Source organism: Sciurus carolinensis, chromosome 4 (genome assembly GCF_902686445.1).
Source record: "Sciurus carolinensis chromosome 4, mSciCar1.2, whole genome shotgun sequence".
NCBI lineage: Eukaryota > Metazoa > Chordata > Mammalia > Rodentia > Sciuridae > Sciurus > Sciurus carolinensis.
Genome location: NC_062216.1, coordinates 103,263,096 through 103,289,712, shown reverse-complemented (window position 1 = coordinate 103,289,712; position 26,617 = coordinate 103,263,096). Strand labels below are relative to the sequence as shown.

General features: G+C 38.3%; 2 protein-coding genes across 14 annotated transcripts in view; one reads left to right on the top strand and one right to left on the bottom strand.

The window, feature by feature from the left end:
• Positions 1-18,609, top strand: part of Prickle1 (prickle planar cell polarity protein 1) — a 106,038-nt gene extending 87,429 nt beyond the window's left edge. For all 6 annotated transcript variants that reach the window (XM_047551298.1, XM_047551304.1, XM_047551299.1 and 3 more), the window contains exons 2-8: positions 3,956-4,141; positions 5,783-5,896; positions 6,521-6,658; positions 7,241-7,444; positions 8,827-9,013; positions 9,998-10,861; positions 13,663-18,609. In XM_047551298.1, coding sequence (XP_047407254.1) covers positions 4,010-4,141; positions 5,783-5,896; positions 6,521-6,658; positions 7,241-7,444; positions 8,827-9,013; positions 9,998-10,861; positions 13,663-14,522 — 2,499 coding nt within the window. In that variant the 5' untranslated portion in view covers positions 3,956-4,009 and the 3' untranslated portion in view covers positions 14,523-18,609. The remainder of the gene's footprint in view (positions 1-3,955; positions 4,142-5,782; positions 5,897-6,520; positions 6,659-7,240; positions 7,445-8,826; positions 9,014-9,997; positions 10,862-13,662) is intronic.
• A 3,956-nt stretch (positions 18,610-22,565) lies between these two features.
• The window catches only part of Pphln1 (periphilin 1), a 119,903-nt gene continuing 115,851 nt past the window's right edge, over positions 22,566-26,617 (bottom strand). For all 8 annotated transcript variants that reach the window (XM_047548930.1, XM_047548935.1, XM_047548931.1 and 5 more), the window contains one exon: positions 22,566-24,963. In XM_047548930.1, the coding sequence (XP_047404886.1) occupies positions 24,769-24,963 (195 nt within the window). In that variant the 3' untranslated portion in view covers positions 22,566-24,768. The remainder of the gene's footprint in view (positions 24,964-26,617) is intronic.

Here is a 26,617-nt window from a genome sequence, read left to right as displayed (position 1 = left end):
ACGGATGTTCTGAGAAAGAAAACAAAGGCACAATGAGCAAGTGTTTTACTCTATAGCATACTATCAGAGTTGAGTGGTTCCATTTCTAGTACAGTTCAGCCTATTTTGTAAACCTGACTTATGCTCCTATTTCACACCATCATCCTTAAAAAAAAACTCTTAAAAATAAAGTTAAAGAAATGCTTCTGATAGAACTGATTCTACCATGACCTCACATGCTTGACCTAAAGGATGTTCTTTGGCAGCACAAATTCAAACATGTTTAGATACCACTGGAAAGACCCTCAAGGACTGAAGCATGTGAATGACTGGGCTCCCCTCTTCCTTTTGTGGTGTCAAAGTCAATACCATATAGTAATGTGAATGCTTAAACAAGGGGCATTTGTGACATTTGTACAATCACATTTTTATTCTAATATTTTACAAGCACAGGAACCATTCTCTGACCAGCCAACTGCTGTCACAGTATGAGCCAATGTAGTATGAGTCAGTGATATTCAATAAGTGGATTAAGAATAAACTCTGGGTCTACTGGCAATTATTAAAAGAATACAGGTAATCTTTAAAAATAAGATAATCCAGATGAAGCTAGTGGTAAGAGTAATGTCTCTTACCACAACCACCCAAGTAGAGGTCATGCTAGATCATTTTTTTTTTCTTTTGCCATTTTTGTGGTACTAGGGATTGAACCCAGGGATGCTGTACCGCTGAGCCATACCCACAGCCTCCCCAGCCTCCCCGCCCTCCACCCCTGCCTTTTTTTTTTTTTTTTCCCCCTCCTGACAGGATCTTGCTAAGGTGCTGAGGCTGACCTTGAATTTCAGTCCTCCTGTCTCAGCCTCTGAAGTAACTGGGATTACAGGAGTGGGTCCCTGTGCCCAGCTTATAACTTTTTTTTTAACTTTTTAATTTTATTTGTTCTAATTAGTTGTACATTAGTTTTGTAAACATTAGTTTAAATGTTTGTTTTTTGGTCAGCCCTGAAAACATACTAACAAATGTAGTTTGATCATTTAAGTAATTATGCTCTGATAAAAAGGGAAAATAGAAAAGGCTTCTTCTAGTGAATAAATTCTGAACCAGCAACTCATTAAGCATTTGGGTTTTTTTTTTTTTTTTACATATTTTATGGGTGTATTAATGGTGGGATTTGTTGTTATATATTTGTACATGCACATAATATAATTTGACCCATATCATTTCCTGGTATCCTCACCCCTTTACTCAGTTGGTCTCCCTTTGATTTTCATAAGATTCCCCCATGTCTCTTTCTCTCTTTCTTTCTTTTTTCTTTTCTTTCTTTTTATCCTCTCTAACCTTCACATGTGAGAGAAAGCCTAGGCTATTGGGTTTCTATCACCATTTTGGCTGAGCTTCCCTTCACCTTTTGTGGGTGGATAGACTGTCTCCTTTCCAGTTGGATCCTATTGTGTCTGCTCTGCAGGGGGCATGACTAGTTCACCAAGGAAATAACTTGGCCTGACTTCCGCTTCTCAGAGGCAGGGTGGGGCCATAGTGGGTTGTGATCTCAGGGATCAAGGAGGTGGGTCCAAAGACCACTGCTTATTAACTTTCTGACCTTGGACAATTGACCATGAGGCAGATCACTCTGAGACTGTTTCTTTATCTGTTAAGGGAGATACTACCAACACTGGGTTGCTTGATAGGTTGTTAACTACTGTAACACTAATAGTACCTGGCTAGACACAAAGGATTTAAAAAATTAGATTGAATAAATCAGAGTGTTACCAAATAAAACCAAAAACCACGTTGACGATGAAGATGATTTTGTCACTTATGTTCCTAAGGTTGTATTCTTCACATTGTCAGTGAATCCATGCTCAGTGTCATTTGTTAAAAGGCTGGGATGAACATGAGTTAGGGTTCAAGATGTGGCCAGCACGTCCAGGTGATTGAGAGAGGAGGAGGGTGGTGGGTGGTACTTAGTGCTAACGTTGATTTACCTTGATTAGGATAGTAATTTACTCTATATTTTTTCACAAAAGGCTAATCAAGGAATACAGCTGTAAAAGTAATTCCGCTCTCTAGCAATCTGTATCTTTGTGCTAGCTTGGAAAAATCCATGGTTTGTTGTAATTTGTGGTGTTTGCTCTTATTTTATAATATAATGGCATTTAATTTTTAGGTTCTATTTAATATTTATGTCCTTTGTAAATCTCTTCCCCAGCCAAATTTGCCAAGGGACAAGTGTTCATATTTCATTCACAATTTAGGTCAAATTGCACTGAAGACACCAGTTCTCCTGGTGGGGATTTTTGAGTTACTAATGAAAGTGTTAACCTCTAGTTCTCTTCCTTTGACAAGTGAGGGTTGCTTTTTTAAAGCAAAAAGGAAACACTTAGATCCAAGACATTTTCTAACTTTGATGAGCACATCCTTTTTATTGAGGATCTGGGGAGCACGCTTGTACTTAGAAGACCTTTCCTAAATCAGGACAGGTCACCACCTGCTTGTGGTAGTATAGGTAATGAGGTCTTCTTTACTTTTTGTTCAGATGAATGAAAGTTAAATTTTTTAGTTGGAATAATAACCACTAGGTGGACTTGCTCCTACGGCTCCCAAAGATTGTAGCCATGAGCTGTCATGGTTGGCCTTCTGTTTGTGAACTATTAAAATTTTAATTTTTAAATGTCCTTTGATTTATAAAAGGAAAATTACATTTTCTACAATCAGGTGTTGGTAGTAAGGTTCTCTGATATTAACTGGAGCTGCATCAAGCTGCTGAAAAATGACCTTGTCATGGGCTGAAATTGTTTAGGTTTGCATTGCCTTTCCCACATATAAGTCAATGAGAATTTTTAATAAGGCAGAAGAACTTTTGGACGTCTGATTCTGGCCTTTAGCTGTGTGACGTTGGACAAGTCACTTCTTGACCCTTTTCTCTAAAATGATTGTGTTCCACTAATTACAGTTTTCTTTCTTTACATCCCATTTTGTGGGGAGGGGGAAGATATAAGAAGATCCATCTGGTTCTAAAAGGTCTGTTATTTTTTCTTAGTTCCTTGAGTGAAGGATGATGTTTAAGAATCAAAACACACTTAATAAAGATAATACTTGGTCCTGGGTCAGGGAATATTGTCTTGGCACCTTTACTGCCCTTCATCTGGGGCAGCTTTACAAAGGATTTAACTTCTTACTTTGCCCAATAGTGCGCTGTTGGCATTTCACACAGTAGGTACTGCATAACTCTTCAATAAATGCTGGCTTATAATGCAATTAAACATTAATAGTCACCAAGCTGGATTTTATTTTAGCCTAGTGCTGTATCCAATTACTGTTTGTTGAAGGGACTCATTGATGAATGTCTGGCTGACTTTAGCCCTTAGTAAAAGCTTGAGGATTTAATGTGCTATATAAGGATTTAACTGTGCTATTTCTATTTAGTGTGTAAACTAAGTTTAGTGTCATGATTAGAAGTCTGAAAGCTAAGCAGTTTGGCCCAGGGGACCCATTCCCAGCAGGCAGCACTGCCTCAGTGGGAAAACTGCTGAGGAAACATGGGGAACCAAGACGGAGGTGGGGGTCTCTGCAGCCATTTTTCATGGGGCATAATAGCAGACAAGGCAGGTGGCCCTGTTCCTCACACTTATTTCTACAGCTCCTAGAACTTCAGGGGAATTTCATTTGTAGGCAAGTTAGAAAATCAACAATTTTCTTGAGTACTTTTCTCAATGAACTTGGTGTGTAGAGAGGTGCCTTTTAAAAGTGACTAGAAATAAACTAGGCTTGGTGGCATTTTTGAACCGTTGAGCAACTCAGAGGGCTATTTCCAAATTGTATAGCCCTGGGCATTGGAGAGTGGTGACTCTAGTAATTTGATTACTTTCTCTGGGCCCAGCTGTGTACAAACAAGCATTCAATAAAAGCTCTTGGAGAAGACTAGAGTAATGCATTCAGGTTTTAATGTCTTTGTTTTTTCTTATGTTGTCCACAGGAGCCATTATTGGATGTCCTTTGACTGAGAGATCAGGTTTTTAGCTTTATTATTATGCCTTTGGAGATGGAGCCCAAAATGAGCAAACTGGCCTTTGGTTGTCAGAGAAGTTCCACTTCGGATGATGATTCTGGCTGTGCACTGGAGGAATATGCCTGGGTGCCCCCAGGCCTCAGACCAGAGCAGGTAGGAACCCAATAGTCTTGTTTTCTGTTTATTTTTCAGCATGATTTAAGACTTCAGAGCATTGTTTTGTTGTGCTTTTGCAGGAACACTGATATACCACTTTCCCTCAAATCCCTCATATTTCTTTGGATGACTTTGAATTTTTGCTTTTTTCAGGTCCTATTTACTTTCTCAAGGGAAGTTTTCCATCTCTTTGCACACATGGATCCAATCACCCCACAAAGATGCAGTTTTTGCTCTCATGATAGATGAAATTTAGTGTTCTGCATATATGTGCATTTGTTATGTAGATTTCTGATGAAATGCATTTGTTCTTCAAAGAGTGAGAGGAATTCACATTTTTTAAAACTTGAGTGACAACAAAAAGATAATGAAAGGAAAGTTTCCAGGTCAGTTGTCAGTAATGCCTTTGCTGTGGAAGAGAGATGTAGAGCTATAAGAATCTACCTGAAGTGACACTGTCTAGAAATTCAACCTCTGATGACTTCACATTTAAGAATCTGTCACCAGACAGGGTAATTGGAAAAAAATTAAGGAGTTAATTTTGTGCTTTGTTTGTATTATTTTGAAGATAACAATTTATATGCCTATTTTTATTTTCCCATCATTTTCTTATAATGATTAGCTTTTTGAAAATCACTGGTGATAGATATTATTATAAGGTCAAAAGCATCCTCTGAAATAAAAGATGACAAGTGGAACTTTGCTTCTGAGTTATGGCTCCGTTTCCTTTATGGTGGGAACTCCTTTGAGAACAGAGAATCCTTGTTCATGTAGGGCCCAGCACAGCGGCTGGTGCATATGCAGGTGTTTTTCAGTAAGTGTCTGTGACTTTAAAAAGCCTTTAGAGCTGATACAGTGTAGGGAAGGAAGAGTACTAGTACACAGTTAGGGAAGCAGCGTATTGACTAAATCCCCCTCTTACATCTCAGGGTGGGTAGGTTTTGTGTGGCACTGATTTCTAAGCTGAGATGTCTCATGTGCCCTAATCTCCTTCTTCCTTGGATCATTTTCATTCTTTTCCAGCAATGCAGTACCCTTTGCAGTGCTCATTAAGGGATGTTCCTTATTTAAAGACAACAGAAAAACAAATATTGTGTTTTCCTTTCAAAGTATAGCGCAACATGGCTCCTTTCCAGTTTCCTTGGGAAAACTGATTCCAGATATTTAGAGAATAGCACCCATGGAAGTTAAGGATGCAGGTGCTTGAAAGGACCTGATCAGAGTCTACAACATTTAACAAAATTCAGACAGCAAGTTAAACGTGTGTATAGTAACTGGATTTTGGACAGTGTCAAATAGCGCATGTAGTCATCTGCAGAATTCACCCCAGACTCTCAGCTGATCCCTTGACTGACCCTTGGAAACTGGCTGAGGAATAGTAACAGTAAATGTGCATTTTTTATGGTGCATAATTTATGATGCCCCTAATTGTCACTACAAATTGCATTCCTGAAGAGCAATTTAGCAGCTGGATGCTAGTTATCTGCAGGTTTGCAATTCTGCTGAGTTGGCTCAGCTGGTCTTCTCATTAGCTCCAAGAGGCCAAACCTTGTACCAAGGGAAAGGTAACTTTAAAAACTGAGCCAGCTAAGACGTTCTGTTTGTGTGTATTGATGTCATTCTCTGTCACTTACGCAGATCCAGCTCTATTTTGCATGCTTGCCAGAGGAAAAGGTTCCTTATGTTAACAGCCCTGGAGAGAAACATCGGATTAAACAGCTTTTGTACCAGTTGCCACCACATGATAATGAGGTAAAATAACAGAAAGAAGGCTAATTAGAAAAAAGAAAATATACAATAAACATGGAGATGCTTCTCACTGACTAGGCCTCTCTGGGGTCTTTGATCAGTTAAACTTTGGCCTGAGAATACAACTGTCCATTCTGTAAGAAAAGGGGATCCTGTAATAAACTTAACACAGGTTGGTTTTTATAGTGTTTGCAGCCACCCACCAAATTCCTACAAATTCCTGAGATTTCCCTGCCCCTGCATCCAGGGTAAGTGCTTTATGGTAGTTCAGGCCGGTAGTTGAGTGCCTGTCGAATGTGGAGTGAAAGTGGCAATTAACAAGTTTAACCCTTTTGTGGAAAGGTTAATGCCTTACTCTTTTTCAATGTCTCTTGCTGATACGGATTTAAACTTCTCATTTAGAAGGAAAAAGAAAAAGTAAAATAAGAACATTTTCTTTAGGTTGCCTTTCCCTTTTTCTAGAGAGGCTGCAAGATTTAGGCATGGTGTCATTTTAAAACTGGGAATTTGCAAGACAGGGCAGGTAAACTTGCTGTTTCATTTCCTGAAACTCTAACTCTCCATATGAAGAATGGGTGAGGAAGACTGTGTGCTGCAGCGTGGGGCTCTGTTTTGCTTTCTGTGAAGGTGCGGTACTGCCAATCTTTGAGTGAAGAGGAGAAAAAAGAATTGCAGGTGTTCAGTGCGCAGCGGAAGAAAGAAGCACTTGGAAGAGGAACGATTAAACTTTTGTCCAGAGCAGTGATGCACGCCGTATGTGAGCAGGTAACCCTCTCTAGGGTGATGGCCGGAGGAGGTGATGTGGGTAGAGTGAGCTGGGGGGTAGGTGACAGCTAGTACAAGGTGCACACCCTAACAGCCTCCAAAATACAACAGAAAGGTAGACAGCCTAGCTTTGCATTCCAGAGCACTTCATACTGGCTGCACTGCTGCTCTGACAGTGGAAGTCATCTACCCATGTGTAAACATTGGGTGAAACCGGCCTTGCCTAGCATCCTGGCATGGGGTGAGGTACTAGGATACTAGTGTTTGAAAAATGTAGAAACATAATGAAGACATTCAATCTTAACTGGCAGTTCTCAGAGTAGGAAATGTATCCAGCAGGAGGCTGGCTCAGGAAAATCACTGTTAACATGGATCAGATGAAACTGTACTTAGGAACAGTCCTGTGTAGCAGTATATCTGAGGCATGGTCATTAAAGATGAGAATCATAAGTAATCCAGTATGAAGAGCCATTTAATCACTAACAGGGGAAGACCAAAATAAAAGCTTTCCTGATGAATTTAGGATTTATTATAAAGTCATTTTAAAAAGAATCATTTTACATTCACATTTTTTGTTTTCAGTGTGGGTTGAAGATAAACGGAGGGGAAGTTGCCGTGTTTGCCTCCCGTGCGGGCCCTGGAGTGTGCTGGCACCCATCCTGCTTTGTCTGCTTCACGTGTAACGAGCTGCTGGTCGACCTCATCTATTTTTATCAGGATGGAAAAATTCACTGTGGCAGGCACCATGCGGAGTTACTCAAACCACGGTGCTCAGCATGTGATGAGGTAAAAAAGTTGATCCCTGAATGCTGGAAAAAATAGCTGGTAGCAAACCAATATTCCATTGCTCACACCCAAGCAAAATATGTGTCCTGGTGTTTGCTCTGTATGTGTATCGAGAACCCTGTGCATTCATACAACAGAATAACACATAGCTGATAAAGAGAGGGCAGCAGGTGTCTCTGGGCTTTCTAAGTGTGGTGACCTCGAGGAAATGAGGAGAAAAAACAAGTTGCAGATGATCACATTTTTGTTAAATATGGGGGTGGGCAACGTAGTATACATATTGTATATACTCAGGAAAGTTATGGAAAGATGTATACCAAATTATTAGTGGCTATCTCTGAGGTATGTTGGGAGGGATGATGGTATGAAAGAAAATTTCTTAAGCTTTTTATTTTAACATAAATTTAAATTTATAGAAAAGTGGAAATGGTACCACAGAGAGTTCCTGTATACCCTTCTCCTCCTAATGCTAACATACTACACAACCATGCTATATATAAAGCTGAGAGATTAACACTGGCATAATACCAGTAGCTAAACTAGACTTTAGATTTCCCAGCTTTTCTACAAATGTCCCTTTGCATTCCAAAATCCAACCTAGGGTGCCTTGTTGCATTTACTCATTGTATCTCCTTGGTCTTCTTCAATCTATGACAGTAAACTTTCAGTTTTTACTTTTATGCATTTATTTTTTCCAATGATGTGCTATTGAAAGTCCTTAATGCTTCACTTGACTCAGTGGCCACCTCCAGGCTACCTACCAAGTACCATTCATGCAATCCCAGAACCTGTGATGAATTTTCTATTGAAACACACAGCTAGGCATGGTGGCACACACCTATAATCTCAGTGACTCAGGAGGCTAAGGCAGGAGGATCACAGTTACAGGCCAGCCTCAACAACTTAGCAGGGCCCTGTTTCAAAATTTAAAAAGGGCTGCAGATGTATTTCAATGGTAAAGCACCCTGGGTTCAATCCCCAGCATTCCCTTCACCACAAAAAAACCCATACAGACCATGAAATTATTTCAAGGGTAAGGTGTTCTTTTGCCAGCTTATGCCACCAAAGTATTACTGAGGAGCAAAAATACAATGAAATGATTTACCTCCAATGTAGAAATAGAATCTTTTTTTTCCAAGTCTAAGCAAGAATTTGTTTAACTTCTCTTTTTCAGCATCATGTTTGTGCTTTTGTTGTATAGCTCAACCAAGTTAAATTTAAGCTAGTGGCTGTAAGAAACAAGGTTAGTTATTTGATTTAAGAATGAGTGTCTGTCAGTTGCCCAGAAAACATACAGTTACCTGGCCTTTGAAATAGGTCATGCTGATTTTTTTTTTTTTTTTTTTTTTTTTTGTTCTACTATTCCACGTTTCTCTTTACAGATCATTTTTGCTGATGAGTGCACAGAAGCCGAGGGTCGCCATTGGCACATGAAGCATTTCTGCTGCCTCGAGTGTGAAACAGTCCTAGGAGGACAGAGATACATCATGAAGGATGGCCGTCCATTCTGCTGCGGCTGTTTTGAGTCTCTTTATGCAGAGTACTGTGAAACCTGCGGGGAACATATTGGTAAGTCTGCAGCCCAGCCTTCTGCCCTGTCATGTAGCCATTGGTCGTCTACAATTTATCCACAGTCTTATTTTCCCTTGTATTTTGTTTTTTAAATTGAGGTGTAATTTACATGTAGCTAAACATACACATTTTAATATTAAATGTTTTGGTTTGATGAACTTTGACAAATGGATATGTAGTCGATTCTCATTAATCACAGTCATGAGCATTGAATTAGTGCATATTGAACCATTGCTCCTCAGAGAAATATGGGTTTTAAGGTTCCTGTGAACCTCTGATCATGACACCTACCTGGTGCTGGGTATCAAGCCCAAGGACAGAACTACACCCCAGCCACATTTTCATTAACCTATCAATACATAACCTTGTTTCACGTGTACTTCAGGTTAAAACCACTTTATTGAATATATACTGGTGGTGGATTAACATTGAACTCACAGCCAGTAGCACTATCACTTATGGTTAGAAGCTTATCTGATAGATGTATTTTCTCTGTAAAGTATATGAAAAGGCACATCATAGTCTTGCACCTGATAGCAAAATCAGCATTTCAGCATTATGGTTAGAGGCCATTTTAAATAGCAAAATTATGACAGTAAACAGACCATGCATAGAACACTTATTTACAAAATGGAAACTGCAACCTAACAGAACATCCTTATTTTGAGCTCAGCTAGGAACATGCATGTTGGTCGACTTAAATTTACTCTGTTCTCCATGCCAATGAAAGACCACAAAAGTGTGATGGGTATCAATTTTAGGTTACAGAAAAATTTTAGTGAGTAAGCAAATTCACCAATACAGAATCTACAAATAATGAGTATTAATTTTACCTTCACCCACACCCATTTCAAGACCAAGATACAGAATAGTTGTATCACCTGAGAAGTTTTCTGGTCCACCATCTCTTTTCTGTTTCTTCCTTCTTCCTTTGTTTTAAGCATTAATTATAGCCTGTTTTCCTGTCCTTTCTCAAAACAGGTGTTGACCATGCACAGATGACCTATGATGGGCAGCACTGGCATGCCACAGAAGCATGCTTTTCCTGTGCCCAGTGTAAGGCCTCTTTGTTGGGATGCCCCTTCCTTCCCAAACAAGGTCAGATTTATTGCTCAAAAACCTGCAGCCTCGGTGAAGACGTTCATGCTTCTGATTCTTCCGACTCTGCATTCCAGTCGGCCCGATCAAGAGACTCCAGAAGAAGTGTTCGAATGGGCAAAAGCAGTCGGTCAGCGGATCAGTGCAGACAATCTCTCCTCTTGTCTCCTGCTCTGAACTACAAGTTCCCTGGTCTTTCCGGCAATGCTGATGATACCCTTTCCCGGAAGCTGGATGACCTGAGTCTCTCCAGGCAAGGAGCAAGTTTTGCCAATGAAGAATTTTGGAAAGGCAGAATAGAGCACGAGACCCCTGAAGACCCTGAAGAATGGGCTGAGCATGAAGATTACATGACACAGCTCCTTCTCAAGTTCGGTGATAAAAGCCTCTTTCAGCAGCAGCCCAGTGAGATTGATATTAGAGCCAGTGAGCACTGGATATCTGATAACATGGTGAAAAACAAGACCGAGTTAAAGCAAAATCATCAAAGTCTTGCCAGTAAAAAATACCAATCTGATATGTATTGGGCCCAGTCCCAAGATGGACTGGGTGATTCTGCTTATGGGAGCCACCCGGGTCCTGCAAGCAGTAGGAGACTCCAGGAACTGGACCTGGACCACGGTGCTTCAGGATATAATCATGATCAAACACAATGGTATGAAGATTCCCTGGAGTGTTTGTCAGACTTGAAACCAGAGCAAAGTGTTCGGGATTCTATGGATTCTTTGGCTTTGTCTAATATCACAGGTATGTAATCTAGGGATTGTGGGTGATTTGAAAAAGCAGCCACTATAAAGTTTATTCAGAAACATTGCTGTTCAGCATCAATAGGGGATATATCACTTAACACTCTGGACAAGCTGGGTACAGTGGCACATGCCTCTAATCCCAAGGACTTGGGAGGCCGAGGCAGGAGGATTACAAGTGTGAAGTCAGTTTGAGCAATTTTACAAGAGCCTGTATCAAAAGAAAAAAGGGGGGTGCTGGGGATATGTAAGTGAGTTCAATCCCCAATACCAAAAGTAAAAAAAATAAATAAAAACATCTCTGATCAAGACATTTTGTTTAAATGTTGAACACTATAGCCAAACAAGTGTATGTCTGTATAGGTAAGTGCATATGTATGAAATATTTTCAACCCTGTCTTTTGAGATAGGTATTACCTGTTTTAAGGAGAAGAAAATTGGTTTATTGGAACATGGGAGTCTACAACTGGATTGTGCTCAAGAGATTCTATACTATTAGATTGTGCTATATGAATTTCAAAATATTAAAATCAGCCTGTGCACTTCATAAGCTCATGACATCTTTAAGCATTTTTTTCTGAATTGCCAGGTAGCAAGAGATAGCTCAAAAATATCTGAGCATTTTTTTTTCTCATTTTAAAATATTACTTTAGGGCTGGGGTTGTAGGTCAGTGGTAGAGCACTTGCCTAGCACTTGTGAGGCATTGGGTTCGATCTTCAGCACCACATAAAAATAAATAAATAAAGGTATTGTGTTCATCTACAACAAAAAATGTTTTAAAAAAATATTACTTTAATATTTTCAAAGCACTTTCATATTATCCACATTTTATCCTTAAAATAATCCTGAGCTGTATGGAGTGGATATTACTACATTTTACACAGGAGGAAACTTGAATTACCAGGAGGCTAAATGTCTAATATTACACAGGTTCTAAAGGCAAGATTGGGCCTAGAACCCAGCACATTATCAACCTCATATTTGCAGCAAGTTTTTGGACAGAGAAGTATGGTACTTGTGCAGCAAGTTTTCTAGGCTAATGATACACAGTCATTTCATAAAGGTTGTTATTGCAAAACAACCAGGAAAGGCTTCAGTGGCTATCCACTGCCAGAGTGACCTGTGTCCGGCATTGCAGTGACAACAATGAGATGAAGCTACACTCTGGCTTCTCTGGACTTGTCAGAGATGAGACTGACAATAAAGGGGAGTGAGGAGGAAAGAATGGTGGGTGAGACTGTCTGCCAGGCCCTATGCTAAGGGTTTTAGCATTTTAAGTCAAAATCAGACTAATTTGATACAATTTAAAGTATTAGGAGCTGGGGGTGTTGCTTAGTAGTAGAGCATGTTCTTAGCAGGTACAAGGCCCTGGGTTCCTTCCCCGGTACCTGAAAAATAAAGATTAAACAATGTCGGGGGTCAAGCTGGGCATGGTGGCACATACCTGTAATCTCAGCAGCGTGGGAGACTGAGGCAGGAGGATTCTAAGTTTGAGGCCAGCCTGGGCAACTGGCAAGACCTTCTCAAAAAAAAAAAAAAAAAAAAAAAAGACTGGGGTCATAGCTCAGTGGCAAAGTACCATGTATTCAATCCCCAATAACCCCACTGCCAAAAGAAATTAGAGACTAACATTCCTTGACAAAGGACTAAAAAACAGGCTTCCTTTAAAAATAGTAGGAATTTACATAGTCTCCAGTTGACAACAGTCCACACCACTCCCTGTTGTTGGTTAGTCGGGGTTCCGTTATAACAAAGGGCATCAGTCTCAATTGTGAGAAATGTTTTTTTTTTTTTTTTTTTTTTTTTGTGTGTGTGTGTGTGTGTGTGTTGTGTACCAGGGATGGAACTCAGGGGATCTCAACCACTGAGCCACTTCCCCAGCCCTATTTTGTACTTTCATTTAGAGACAGGGTCTCACTGAGTTTCTTAGTGCCTCACTTTTGCTGAGGCCGGCTTTGAACTTGTGATCCTCCTGCCTCAGCCTTCTGAGCCCCTGGGATTACAGGCATGCACCACCACGCCCAGCAGAAAAGCTTAAAAATAAGATTAGTTTGGAAGTGGCACCTTTTATTGGTCAAAGGTAGAAAAGACTGGCCTAAAAGTCGAGATAGGGGTTGGGCACACCTATTCTATTATGGTGTAGGTAGTCTTTTTAGGCCATACAGTCTTTGCTACAGGAACTCAACTCTGCCATTGTAGGAAAACACAGATAACATGTAAACAAGCAGCATAGCTGTTGGCCACACAACAAACAGGCTGTTGGACTGTCGTTTGCCAAACACCAGTCCAAAATGAGGACGAATTCCCATGATGGTGGCCATGTGGATGCAAAGGAAGGGGCTGATTTGAGAGATTTTCAAATAAGACAATTTGGCTTTAATGGATTGAGGAACAGAAGCTTCCACAGCTTATGTTAATAAACAAATGAAGAACTGTTAAATTTCTGCTGCTCATGCCATGTGCTAAAATAGTCTTTGGCTCAAAACAGCAGAGCTCTTAAGAGAGGCTGTTGCCCTTTGTATCATTAACAAAATTCCTACTTCTTCTCAATTGGTAAATGACACACGTTGGTTTTCCCTCCTAGGTTTGTTTGTTTGCAGTGCTGGGCTCGAACCCAGGACCTCAAACATGCTAGGCAAGCATTCTACCACTGAGCTACATCCCAGCCCCTTCCTACTGGGTTTTAGTCAAATATTGCAATTAGAAATTTTCTTTGAAATGTTTTCTTTCAGTAGCTTATTTGTAATAATTGTCAGTATGTTAGGATTTTGAGAATCATGTTGTTTTGTCTCCTATTCTAGGGGCTTCAGTGGATGGAGAAAGCAAGCCTAGGCCATCACTATATTCTCTACAAAACTTTGAGGAGATGGAGGCAGATGACTGTGAGAAGATGAGCAATATGGGAACTCTGAACTCTTCCATGCTACATAGGAGTGCAGAGTCCTTAAAAAGTCTGAGTTCAGAGTTGTGTCCAGAAAAAATCATGCCTGAAGAGAAGCCAGTACATCTGCCAGTGCTCAGAAGATCCAAGTCTCAATCCAGACCACAGCAGGTCAAGTTTTCAGATGACGTCATTGACAATGGAAGCTATGACAACATTGAAATCCGGCAGCCTCCAATGAGTGAGAGGACTCGGAGGCGCGTCTACCATTTTGAAGAGAGGGGATCCAGATCCCACCACCATCGCCGCAGGAGAAGTAGAAAGTCTCGCTCTGACAATGCCCTGAATCTTGTCACAGAAAGAAAATATTCACCCAAAGATAGACTGCGGCTTTACACCCCTGATAACTATGAGAAATTTATACAGAATAAAAGTGCCCGGGAGATCCAAGCATACATCCAAAATGCTGATCTCTATGGACAGTATGCCCATGCCACATCTGATTACGCCCTGCAGAACCCAGGAATGAACAGGTTTCTGGGACTCTATGGTGAAGATGATGATTCCTGGTGTTCTTCCTCCTCTTCCTCCTCTGACTCAGAAGAAGAAGGGTATTTTCTTGGACAACCAATCCCTCAACCCCGGCCACAGAGATTCACCTACTACACAGATGACCTTTCTAGTCCAACTTCTGCACTTCCTACCCCTCAGTTTGGTCAGAGGACCACTAAATCCAAGAAGAAAAAGGGACACAAGGGCAAAAACTGTATCATTTCTTAACTGAGTAGCTGTGGAGATCAGTTGTTTAAAACTTAGCCATTAACCATTGGAATCTTACCTTTTTTTCTTCCATAGGAAAGTTGCTCAAATAGTTAAAAGTGCTTTCTATGCCCATGTACATGAGAACCCTACTGCTGTTTACAGTGCCAGATTAACAGTTGAAAGGTGTGATTTCTCCAGTTTACCCTCCTTGGATGGTGTCAGGTTAACGTGACATGTGACATCCGGTGCCTATGGCAGGTGCATTACAGTTTCAAATAGCTGCTTTGGTCTCTAATCCACAAGAGAATACTCAAACTCTCGTGAGGTGATTGGATGGGGGTGTCCATTTTAGAAGATGGAGAACTCCAGCCACCTTGTAAAGCAATAGTGTTTGTCTTTATGTATGTCAGGTTGGCTCAGGTCCTGACCGGTCTGTCTTGTTGTGAGGCATGCACTTGTCACAGTGACCTAGCTAATACTGTGCATCCTATTGTGTGAGGCCAACTTGTCCCCTTTCAGCCCTTATTAGCCAGGTACACATTGTATTGTATTAGCTCCAGCTACAGATTAAAAAAGAAAATTGCTATTTATAATGTAGTATTTCATAGACATAAGTGTATTCCTAATTTAACGGTGCAAATATTAATGTATATACTGTACAGTTCAGATTTTAAAGCTGATATTTTTATATCCCTGAATTGCAAGATGTTTGTTACACTGCAGTGCTAGATTTGTTAGGGAACCAGAAATAGCATTTATGGATGAAATGATTGCTTGTATTTTAGTCAGGGTTTATAAGTTTTAGATGGTTAAATTTATATTGCCTAGTGATGGAAAGTTTAATTTTTTTTGATTTTTCAATATTAAAAAGGCTCTGTATGCATGGTGGGGCTATGTAAATAGTCTTTAAAACTATGGCCCTATTAATCTTACGAGTGTTATTTATGGGTCAAGCAATGTAAACTGTATAAACATATAAACAAACAAAAAACCTACACATACCCCTGGAATATATGGTAAAAACAAGTAAATGCTGTCTGGGTGAATGTTTTTCCCTGAGGGTGAGGTAGGGTGCCTTTCCCATTCTTGGCCAGGTGATGATTATCTCATGAGAAGAGTCCAGAACTACAAAGATCGGCTTTTCCTGGCAGAGGTCTTTGTAGATTTGTTATTTGAAGAGAGGTGACTCCTTTTTATCCTTCCCCTCCAGCTAACTTGTTGGCCTTTAAAAGTGATTTTGAAAACTGGGACTTTTAGTTGTTTTCTTTTAAAATCTTTTAGAGGATGCTGTGACACTGAATACTTCAAGTTCATATGAGGTTCTAGTTCAAGGGAATATTATGTTGGATTTGAACTAACGAGTGAATATTTTGATATGTGCCATTCTTACATATACATCTCAGTCTAATTAAAGGTCCTGGTGGCATCTGGGGCCTTTTAGGGAGGTATTTAATAAATGCTTAATAAATAACAAACTACCTTTCTGAATACAAGTCTTTGTAAACATCCAGATAACTTCTACTTGGGTCCTGTGTTCCAATTTGTCTTTTTCTGCAGTCCTCCTATAATTAGCAGACCTCCATTTGACTTAAGCATATCCACATGTCCTCATTAGCAGGTAGGAGATAAGACTTGGGACACAAAAACATATCTTTCCATATTTATCAGAGTTGGGAAAGAGGCCGTTAGGCCTTGAGGAGCCAGACAAAAATCCAACAGGTAAACCAGTGGGGTGACAGACTCCCCGTGCCCTTGCTGGATTGGACAAACTTTGTATCTAGACATGGAAGACTTCCTTCAGAATAGCACCAATGGGAAGAGACCCCTCTATTCAGCTTAAAAAAAAAAAAAAAAAAAAAAAAAAGCTTCAAATAGGACAAAAGACATGAAGCTTCTTCCCATTTCTCATCCCCTCAAGTAACCACTATTACCCAGTTCTAATGGAGCCCTTCAATGTCAAAGCACATTTATGTAAGTGTCTCTCTTTGAAATGGTATTTGGGGATGGGGGTGTAGCTAGTGGTAGAACACATGTATGTGCCCGGCCTGTGTTCAAAGTAGCAAACCATACACACCGACTTGCTTTTATTTTTTATAGTGCATACAGGTCTACCTCATTCTTTAAGTGGCTGCTTAATATTCTAATTTTAGATATGCCATGATTTAACCAGTCCTTTGGTGAGGGACTTGAATTGCCGCATACATACCTTATCCTGCAGTGGCACATGTGTGCACATAACTTGAAAGCAGCATAATTACCAGGATGGAGGTTATATATAAAACTTGGATACATTCTGCCAATTTTCCTCTAAAAGAAACACCTGAGTTATACTTACATAATGTATTATCTGATCACAACCCGACATAATAAATTAGCAGATTTCTGAGTTTTGAAGAAATTCTTACAACCTCTGCTACAGCAAGTATCCTTTCAGGAAAGACTAAGGCAATATGTTATAGCAGATGACATGTAGCCCAAAAACATGCAGGTATGAACTGAAGGCACCACCCTAAGCAGTTTTCAAGTTCATTCTTGACAGGTTAGTTTCGCCCTAATTTTCCTTATTGTAAGGGTTATATAGATTTCCAAAGGTTTAAGGAAATAAAGAAATATTTGTTCACAATGGTAGCATAACCTTCTTGTTTTTAAGTCCCTATTAGTAAAACAAAAGACTGTCTACAAAGGCAGAAAGGAAAACAACTGCCTTGCAATTTTGTAAAACTGTAGTTGCTAAAAGGTGTGAATAGATCAAGTTAATTGGAACTTAAAGTATCTTGGTCAGTCACTAAATTTCAAAACTTGATCCAAGACAAATATCGAATGTTAAAATTCTACCTCTGATCACACATGGGGAAGCAGAATCTCAAGGGCTGTCACTGCAGAACACCACTGGAGGTCCCAGAAAGGGTACTGGCAGAAAGTCCACAGCAACTCGCTTTCCACTCTCATTAAAAGAAAATGATTCCATGTAGGTAAGCACGTGCTATTCTCCACATTTTGCTCTCTAGTCCCCGAGTTAAGTCAAAAGTGCCAGAAGTGAAAGAAGTCGTTTGCTGTCCAACCCTCTCGCTTGGATACCAAGCATGGGCCTTAAAATGATAAAACTAGAATGTGTATCAAGACTGCTAGATCTCCATGTGTGGACTCTTGACTACCACTGTGGAAAGAACCAGTGTTGCCAGACCATTCACTTTTTCAAAAGAAACCAGGAATCTGAAGTTTTGTGAAACCTCCCAGCTTTTAAATGCTAACAACCAACTCAAAACATTTCTGAAACACTGCTGAACAGAATGAGCCTGCCATCGCCAGTCTCCAACCTCTGAATCATAAATTCAGGGGTCTAAAACAGAGTCCTCTGTGCTTAGAGCTGTCTAGGAAGGCAAAAATAATCACTGTTTATAGAAACACATGTGTCCCTTTTTTGGATACATAAGAAAAATGATTGGTATCTGAAAAAATAAAAAACTCTTAAGAGCCTCATTATCAATTCAATGCTAGTCAAACAATTATGATAAAAATCCTTTTTAATGAAAAAAATCACTAATTGCCAAGATAATCTAAATCCACTAATTGCCAAGCCATTCACTGGGATGATTAGAAGGCATGCTGTACAGTCATGTAGTAGGTTTCCTGTAAACTCTAAATATATTAGAAATACTTCTAGGCAAACTGGACCCAGGAGCAGGAATAACTGAATTTTGCACCTCTGAGCTTACATTTTGCCAGTGTCATAGAATTACAAACTGGGAGAATATTTAAGACTTTCAAAATGTAGAAAAACAGGACATCAGGTATATGCATAGACTTAGTCACAGGATTAGAACCAACTTATTCTGTTGCTCCATCTAGCTATCTAGCTAGCCAAATATAACTTTCAGGGATCAATTTTAGCCATAACTTTTCTTTTTGCAAAAGAAAATTTTGCGCCTCTATTACTGTATATATACAACATGTTGTTATGCCATGCCAACTTTTAAAAGAACTTACAACCCACTCTCTGAATGCACTTGATTCTGAAGTGGAAAGTACCATTAAGAATAAAAACTATTTGCCTTAATACTAGTAATTTCAGCATTTTTAGATAACTGAATCGAGCAAGTGATGTTGGGAAAAATGGTTACTAATCTAATCTAAATCCACTCACCACAAAGTTGATATTGCAAAGTGATGCAAAACACTGAACTACAGGAGTTAGGAGATCTGAGTTAGGAGATCTACCTCTCATTAACTGGTTAAAGATATGATGGTGTCTACACTATAAAATGAGAGTGTTAGACCATCTCAGCTTTGAACTTCTGTGGAGATTACATTTATTATATTAGACGGAAGAGTCTTCTGAGTATAAAGTGTTTTTCCTTTTCTAACTCTTCATTTACCAACATGTTTGTCTGACAAGAATCCCTGAAAGGATTCCCCACTCCTTCCTCTACCACCAAGACCATGGCTTAAGGGAGCTGGGCCTTTAAGAGGGTTGGGTTTGTGTTTTCTTTTTTTAATTAATACTTGAGATTCTGAGTAAGAGGTTCATCTAAATAATGCAATAGAAATTCAGGAATGGTTATCACCCTATCAGTGCATGTGCTTCAAGTTGGCCTTATCTCTACTAAGTAGACAGTTTGGAAGCTGGATAAAGTATTTTCTCCATGTCATTTCTCTCCAATTACCAGGAGAAAAAGATTTTTGTTGTTGTTGTTGACATTTCAGAGGGCTGCTATTGGCAACAGTGTTAGTCTAGAATCACTGAACATGTAAGCAAAGATGAAAAGATGTTAGCCATTTTTAATGCACCCTGAATCCTAGAACAGAAGTTTAATTACCAGGTTTATTCCACTGAAATGACTCTTCTCACACTTCACCATGAGTCCTGATGCAGCAGAGATTGTGAGTCCTGGACTGCTCTGTGGCTACATGCCCAAATATGTTTCCTGAAGTAGTTCCAAAGTCATAGGAACCAATATGGAAGTTAGTAGCAAGTGAGGATAAAGTGAAAAACAGAAGAATCTATTGAACTAGGACTTTGTTTTTTTTGTAAAGTTATTAGTTTTATACATAGCCCATTATAATATTACACATTAACTTCACATACCTCAAACAGTTAGTTTGTACTAGAGGCAAGATTTGAACCTAATTCTGAATGACCACTTTTCTCCTTTCAATAACACTAAATTTAGACTGGAAAGCTCTGGGTAAGACCCTGGCCCTGCCACTTTCTGGGAGATCATAATTAAAAATAACTAAAAATAAGACCCCAAATCCTCATTGGTCCTGGGTTTGATCCCTAGCACTGGGTGGGGGGGGGGGGAATCCTGATTGGTAAAGAATTACATATGAACATACTTTGTGAGCTACAAAACACCAGAATGGTAGTTCTGACCTTGTTCAGGTAAGAAAAATATGATGCTTCTTTGAAGTCTATAAAATAGTATATCGAACCTGAAATAAAAGGATTTAAGCTACATCCAATATGGCATACTATATTTTACTCTATAGAAGTAGCAAGTTTTTTTTTAAATGGGAAGAAAACTTTAAAAAAAACTTTAAAAAATTATTAGCGATAATAATCTACCATTAGAACACCACCAATGTGGGAAAAGAGCTCAAAAAACAATTGCTATAGAAACAGGTTGTTCCTGCTGTTATATAAATGTGTACTAGACCGTAACAATTATTTGTCACTTGTCATTTAAATACAGCTTGAAACTCAGAACTCTGGATTGGCAAAGTCTTTTATACAATCAATCAGTCCCCATTACCCTAAGATCAATCAGTACAACAAAAATGTAGGACTGGTACAGCCTGCTCAGGGTCAACTTCAGTCTAACTTTTGAATGTCATTTGACAAAAATAAGCAGCAAGTCTGAGCAAAAAGTGAGCTATTATAATAAGAAACCCAATAATAATGTGTCTTAAAGAGTATTTATTCTGCTCTAACAGTTCAGTACACCATGTAATCATGCAGTGATCCAGGTCTTCCATATTATGGTTCCACAAAGAAAAAAATAATGTTGCATTGCTGTTGCTACCTCTCTTGGGAAGGGATAAAAGAGTACCTCCGTGCCTAAGAGTCACAGTCTGGAGCAGTACTTCCCTCTTAAATTCCATGAGAAAACTACTTCATACACTTAACTACAAGGAGGGCATAGCAAATACAGTCATTAGGCAGTTGTATGATTCAGTATTAACCCTATTGCAGTGGAAAAAAAAAATCAGATGTTGGTAACTACCTTACTTACTGATAAACACCCATTACCTAGGCTTGCTTTCTTGTTCATCTTATTGGATAGCACCAGTGGTCTGATGAGAGCTGGAAAGAAGGATGTGAAAAATCTGTACCTTCATCTGGCAAGCAGAATGTGGGCATTACTCCCAAAGCACCACACATCAGCCCAAACAGTTAAAAGTTGAAAAGCCAACTGAGTGGCTGGCTGCCTGCAACACTGAATGCTGCCCACCATAATCCTTCAGAGACAATCATCATTCCCCAAAATTATAGCCAAAGACCTGTCAGAGTCTACCTTGGAGTTTAGGATCTGTTACAGCAAACTCTAGAGAGAAGCTGAAATCAGAATTCATTTGGCAGAGTATAGCAGAGTCCTTCCTAAGGGGACCTGGTCTTCCCTTCCTTCCAGAGGTTCTGTATCTGTAAACTGGCTCAGGGCTGGGAAGTGGTTGAGAGCTATGAGAAATTAACATTTTTGGCAAGAATATTACATATATAATGTTTTCAGATTTCCTTAACTAGAAGAGAAGAAGAGAATGTTCAACAACCCTCAATTCTGTTCTCAATCTACCTTTTCCCAAAGAAGGAGAGAAAATATAATCATTCCTTAACTCTCTGTAGTCCATAGTTGGGATAAATTCCTGTAACAGAAGACAGACTAACAAGAGAAGAACAAGCAAGTTTATTAACACCTACAATGCACATCACAAGAAAGAAAAAAGCAACTTACAGCAGTGGTTTAGGAATCTGCCTTAAATAGTATTTTTTCTCTGTTTTTATTTTGTTACTGGGGACTGAATCCAGAGGTGCTTTACCACTGCATTACATCCCCAGCCCTTTTTTATTTTTTGAGACAGGGTCTAAGTTGCTGAGGTTGTCCTAAACCTATGATCCTCCTGATGCAGCCTGTGGTCACTGGGATTACAGGTGTGCACCACACCTGGCTTAAATAGTATTTTAACAAAGAAAAATAAAGTTTAGATATATGGCAATGGAAAAGTGGTCCTAGGCTTTAAAGGTGGGAAAACTGGGAGAAGATGAATTTATGAGGTTAAAAAGTCAACTCCTGAGGATCATCTCTGAACTGAGAAGCAAGCTCTGCATGAGTAATTTATAATCAGGAAGGAAAAGTGTGCGAGTTGGGGGTGGGGGCAGGATGCAGACTTTTTTTTCTTTGTGAATCTCTGTTCTGCTTTTAGGCAAACTGAGAAAAGACAGAGTTCTTCTGCATTTTGATTGTCTTCAACTCAAGAATCCTTAATATTTTGGAGAAAAAATATTTTGGTTTTCTTCACCACCTTCATCATCCATCATCTTCAAACTAATTTTAGTCACACAGGCTAATCCTATTCTTCCCTCCAAGACCCAGGGTCAAGTGTTACTTCCTTTGCGAAGGCACCTTTAATTGAGTACTTACAGCATTTCAAACTGTGCTAAGAACCAGAGTCACAACACAATAAGGTACCTGTTCTCCATGAATTATTACACAGATGTAGGACTTTATTCCTACTGTTCTTGGAAATTCAGGCTACCAATAACACAATTGTTGAATACTATTGTGCTCAACAACTACTGCTTCTCAGATATCAAAAGTCCATCTATTATTGAAATAATGGTATTAGACTATAGTTGTATCTTGAGGTTAATGTATTAAATTATTCTCAAAATAAAAAAAAAAGTCCATCTATTGCCAAATTTAATAGTTTTTCTCAACTGTCCAACTTCCTCTATCCTGCTGCTGAGTAAGTAAACTGAATAGTTAGAAATTATTTTTTGGCAGAGAGTAATAAAGTTTACATTTTAACAGAACAGTTTAAGCCTGATAAAATGGAGAAAAGACAATCTATTAAACTTGGTTGCTTTATTTTGTATTTTTAAAATTCACAAAAAGCTTTACAATATCTGCTTTCCCCATGTTGATCATCAAGGCTTTAGGGTAAGACAATGAAAATTTTATCACATCAGTTATGTATACTCAAAAACAATGGATAATTTACAAACACATCTCTTTAATCAAGAACATTTTACAAAATACATACTCTGGTACACATTTGAGTTTATCCTATAATTGGACTTTAAAAGACATTTGAAAAAAGAAAAGAAAAATCCCCAACAAATTTAACACTGACAAGCCTAGCAGAATAATGCTGATGGCAAGCTATAAAAAGCTTTAAATGGTGAATGTAATTTGAGGGAAGGGAAGAGGAAGAAATTACCTGTTGAACTACATTTAAATGTATCTGTTAGTAAGACCTTTCCTTTTAATGAATTTCAATAAAGTGAACAACTCTTTTACCTCTGGTATTTTCTCAGGTTTTATTTTCAAACTTGTGACATCTTAAAGAAACTGAATCCTGGGACTAGAATATTTAAGGAAAAGAAAAACACCGGGGACAGGAGGATATGACATCAGTACTTTCTTCATCTTTCTATAGTAAGTAACAAATCACTATTCACATTAAGGAAGAATATCAGAGACAATAAGTGGAATTTCATTTGGCTTATGTTTTATAAAAGTTAATTAAGTACAACATCTCAATGGTAAAAATAAAAATTCAAGGTAGTCTCCCTTAGGAAACTTAAAAAAATAAATGTTGCCCTCAATTAGTTTTTAAATTTGTGGAATGGCATAATACATATTTGGGGGCACTCATGATAGAATCCATTAAAATTATTTTATACTGCTATTTCCACTTTTAATATAATCTTGATATACTCTGGGGGAGCTCTTTAGATAGTATATCCACTAAAAATAATGCCAGAATTAAAGAGAGAATAGAGTGGAAATGGAAAGAGGATGGGAGGATAATGAAACTGGTTAGTAATAACAAACATGATTTTTAAGGTTTCCTTACTAATGTCACAAAATTATGTATTTTGGCTCAATGGCACCAGGCTGCTGGAATTGACCAGGAAATGAGTGGAATATCCTAATGGTCCCTGTTAGGTCTTTAGCTAACTCGTGACTTGGATGGCTCACTGATGAAGGACTGTTGACATAGCCTGGCTTGGTAAGGGGTGGTTGTGTAAGGGGGCTTACTGCCTGTTTGGCTGTTTCTTTGAAGAATACTTTTGAAGGGCTAGGAACCTTTAAAAGTTAGCAGAAAAAGAACTCATCAGATTACAGAGATTAACAAAAGAATAATTCTGTAAATGGCTTAATCATGAGCATGTTATCAATCACATTTTTTGGAAAAAAAAATCCTTTTAAAAGGGGGGAAAAACATCCAGTATGCCTGTATATTTTAAATTTTTCCTCTATTGATCAGAAGGGCTTCTGAAAAATCTCAACTTTAAAACATCCCTTTATCATTCATCAAAAATTGCCCCATCTATTAGTCTTGTATATGATATTGTTGAAGACTACATGGCAGTGAGACTAGTCAAGAGTTTCAGGAGTATTTCAGAAGAGATACGCTGAGTTCATTTACTTGAAAAAAAAGATTTTATTATAAGGTGTCTCTTGGATATTTTAAGTGCTCTGCTATATCATGGAGAATTATTCTCAAACCAAATATTCTCTAAGATACTAATATACTCAGGACAGGACACATTAACATATTCAAAGTTACAAAGCCTAAGAAAAACAAGCACAAGTCAATAAAATCACAACTCAGAATTCTAATATTTCCACATGGTATCTTCACTATGAAATGCAAAAAGACTACTGTTTAAGTGAAATGATCTCTAATGTGTAAATTACACTCATGTGACCAAATGATCACATAGTGTGGAAGACTACCGATCATGAATAAGTACAGAAAGCTGCTGCTCCCCAGGACTGCTTTTTCAAAGCTTAAAAAATTAATTGACCATCATTTGGGTGGAGGGGCAAGGTTGAATATGGATTAGGAGGCTCTACATATTTAAAAAAATTCTAATTAAAATATTTTAAGCATACTATTTTAGATGTTTATTTGATACTGGAAATGTGGTCAACTATCATAAAGTATTTCTCTTCATTACAAAAATTCCATATATTAAGGATTTGAACAATTGGAAAAAAAAATCTAGAAACTTTTTTTTGCCTGAGCACTAAATCTTCTAAAAAGGCTCTCCAAAATCTTGAGTAGACGTATCATACTCTGCAATGAAATGCTTGAGTTCTTCAACACACCGCTCGCCTATTTCATGCAAATTCTGCCTCAGTGCAAACTGTATAGACTTTTCTAATGAAGGATCTTTTTCAATCAGCATTTTCACCACCATCCCGAACGTTTCACAGTCCTGTCGGTAAACCTAGAATGGTGAAACACATTCTGGTTAGCTGTGAGTGAAAATAATTAGACAAACATTTAGCTGATGGAGCTGGCAGGATTACAATGCTGAAGTCTGGAAAGGAGAGGCAACAACACGACAGAATTTCTCCAAAGGTTGTGCAGTCACTTAAACCTCTGGCTTGGATACTTGCTCACAACTTAAATAGTACGAAAACAGATACAACTCATCACCGACTGTACAAGCTTGGCGTGGCATTTGTCAGTACTATATAGGGCAGTCCACTTAAAGGACATCAGGCTAGAGAGGAGAAGAGATAAGAACAAAGGCTAGGCAAGGCATTATCAATGGCTTGTTCATTTATTTGTTTGGAAGAAAAATGTTTCTGAGCCCCTAACTTCAGATTCTTTGAATCATGACCAGATGACAAATTCAAAATTGTCTGGCATATAACAAACAATAAGAATGCGGAAGTATCTATTTGAAAAAAACTTTTCCAAGTTAGACATAGTTAACCATAAGATCACCAAGGCAGGCCTAAAATCAAAATAGTATGTTATATACACTCATGCATGAACATATTTATACACATGTATACATATATAAACATGTATATATCCTATACACATATGTATACATATATTTGTTTCAATGTGTATATCTTACTTCAAAATTTATATATATATTTATATATGTATATTTTATCAGTGGCAATTAGATATTTTCTGTCCCCAAATTATTATTTCTTCTACTCTAAATGATACTTCCTTAATTTACAGTCAAAAAATGCATTTTAGATTTCCATGCTATGTTTTATACACAATAACTAGTCCATGTCTTTAAGGAAAAATAGTTAAGTCTCCATAAAAATTATGTGAACTATACATTATTTGATTTAAAAGACCTGTTACAAGGCTGAGGCAGGAGGATCCCGAATTCAAGGCCAGTCTGGGGAACTTAGTGAGAACCTATCTCAAAATAAAATTTTTAAAAAGGCATCACAATGTAGTTCAATGTAAAGCACTTGCCTAGCATGTACAAAGTCCTAGGTTCAATACTAGTACAACATTAAATAAGTAAATATGCTGTTACATTATTTTTTATTTTTCTAATGTAACAACATAACATTGTTCTCCAAAAAATTACTTTCTTCATTCTGAAAAACTTTAGAATCATGCTAGGTTATGACAGTTTTTATTCCTGAAATGGTCACTGCTAGTTGTGGTGGCTATTACTGTTTTTAAATGTCTTCAATATTTGATTGCTTTAAAACTTTTGAACTTTTTCTTGGGGCACTCTACAACTGAACTATATCCCCAGCCCTTTTTATTTCGAGACAGGATCTTGCTAAATTGTCCAAATTGGCCTCAAACTTGCGTTCCTCTTGCCTCAGTCTTCCTAGTAGCTGAGATTACATGTGTTATCATGCCCAGCAAGACTGTTTAATTTTTGCCTCTCATTTTTAGGTTGCTAAATTTTACTAAAATTATTTTCATGCTCTTAAAAACAATTTGAAAGTCCCACAGAAATTTAAAGGACAAGTTCTTCAAATGATCCAGAAATTAAAATATATAAAAACTTTAGCTCCCTCCTCAGCAATATACATACACACATTTTTCTAAATAATAATGAAATTTATTCATAACTATTAAATTTAATTCAGCAATATAAATCT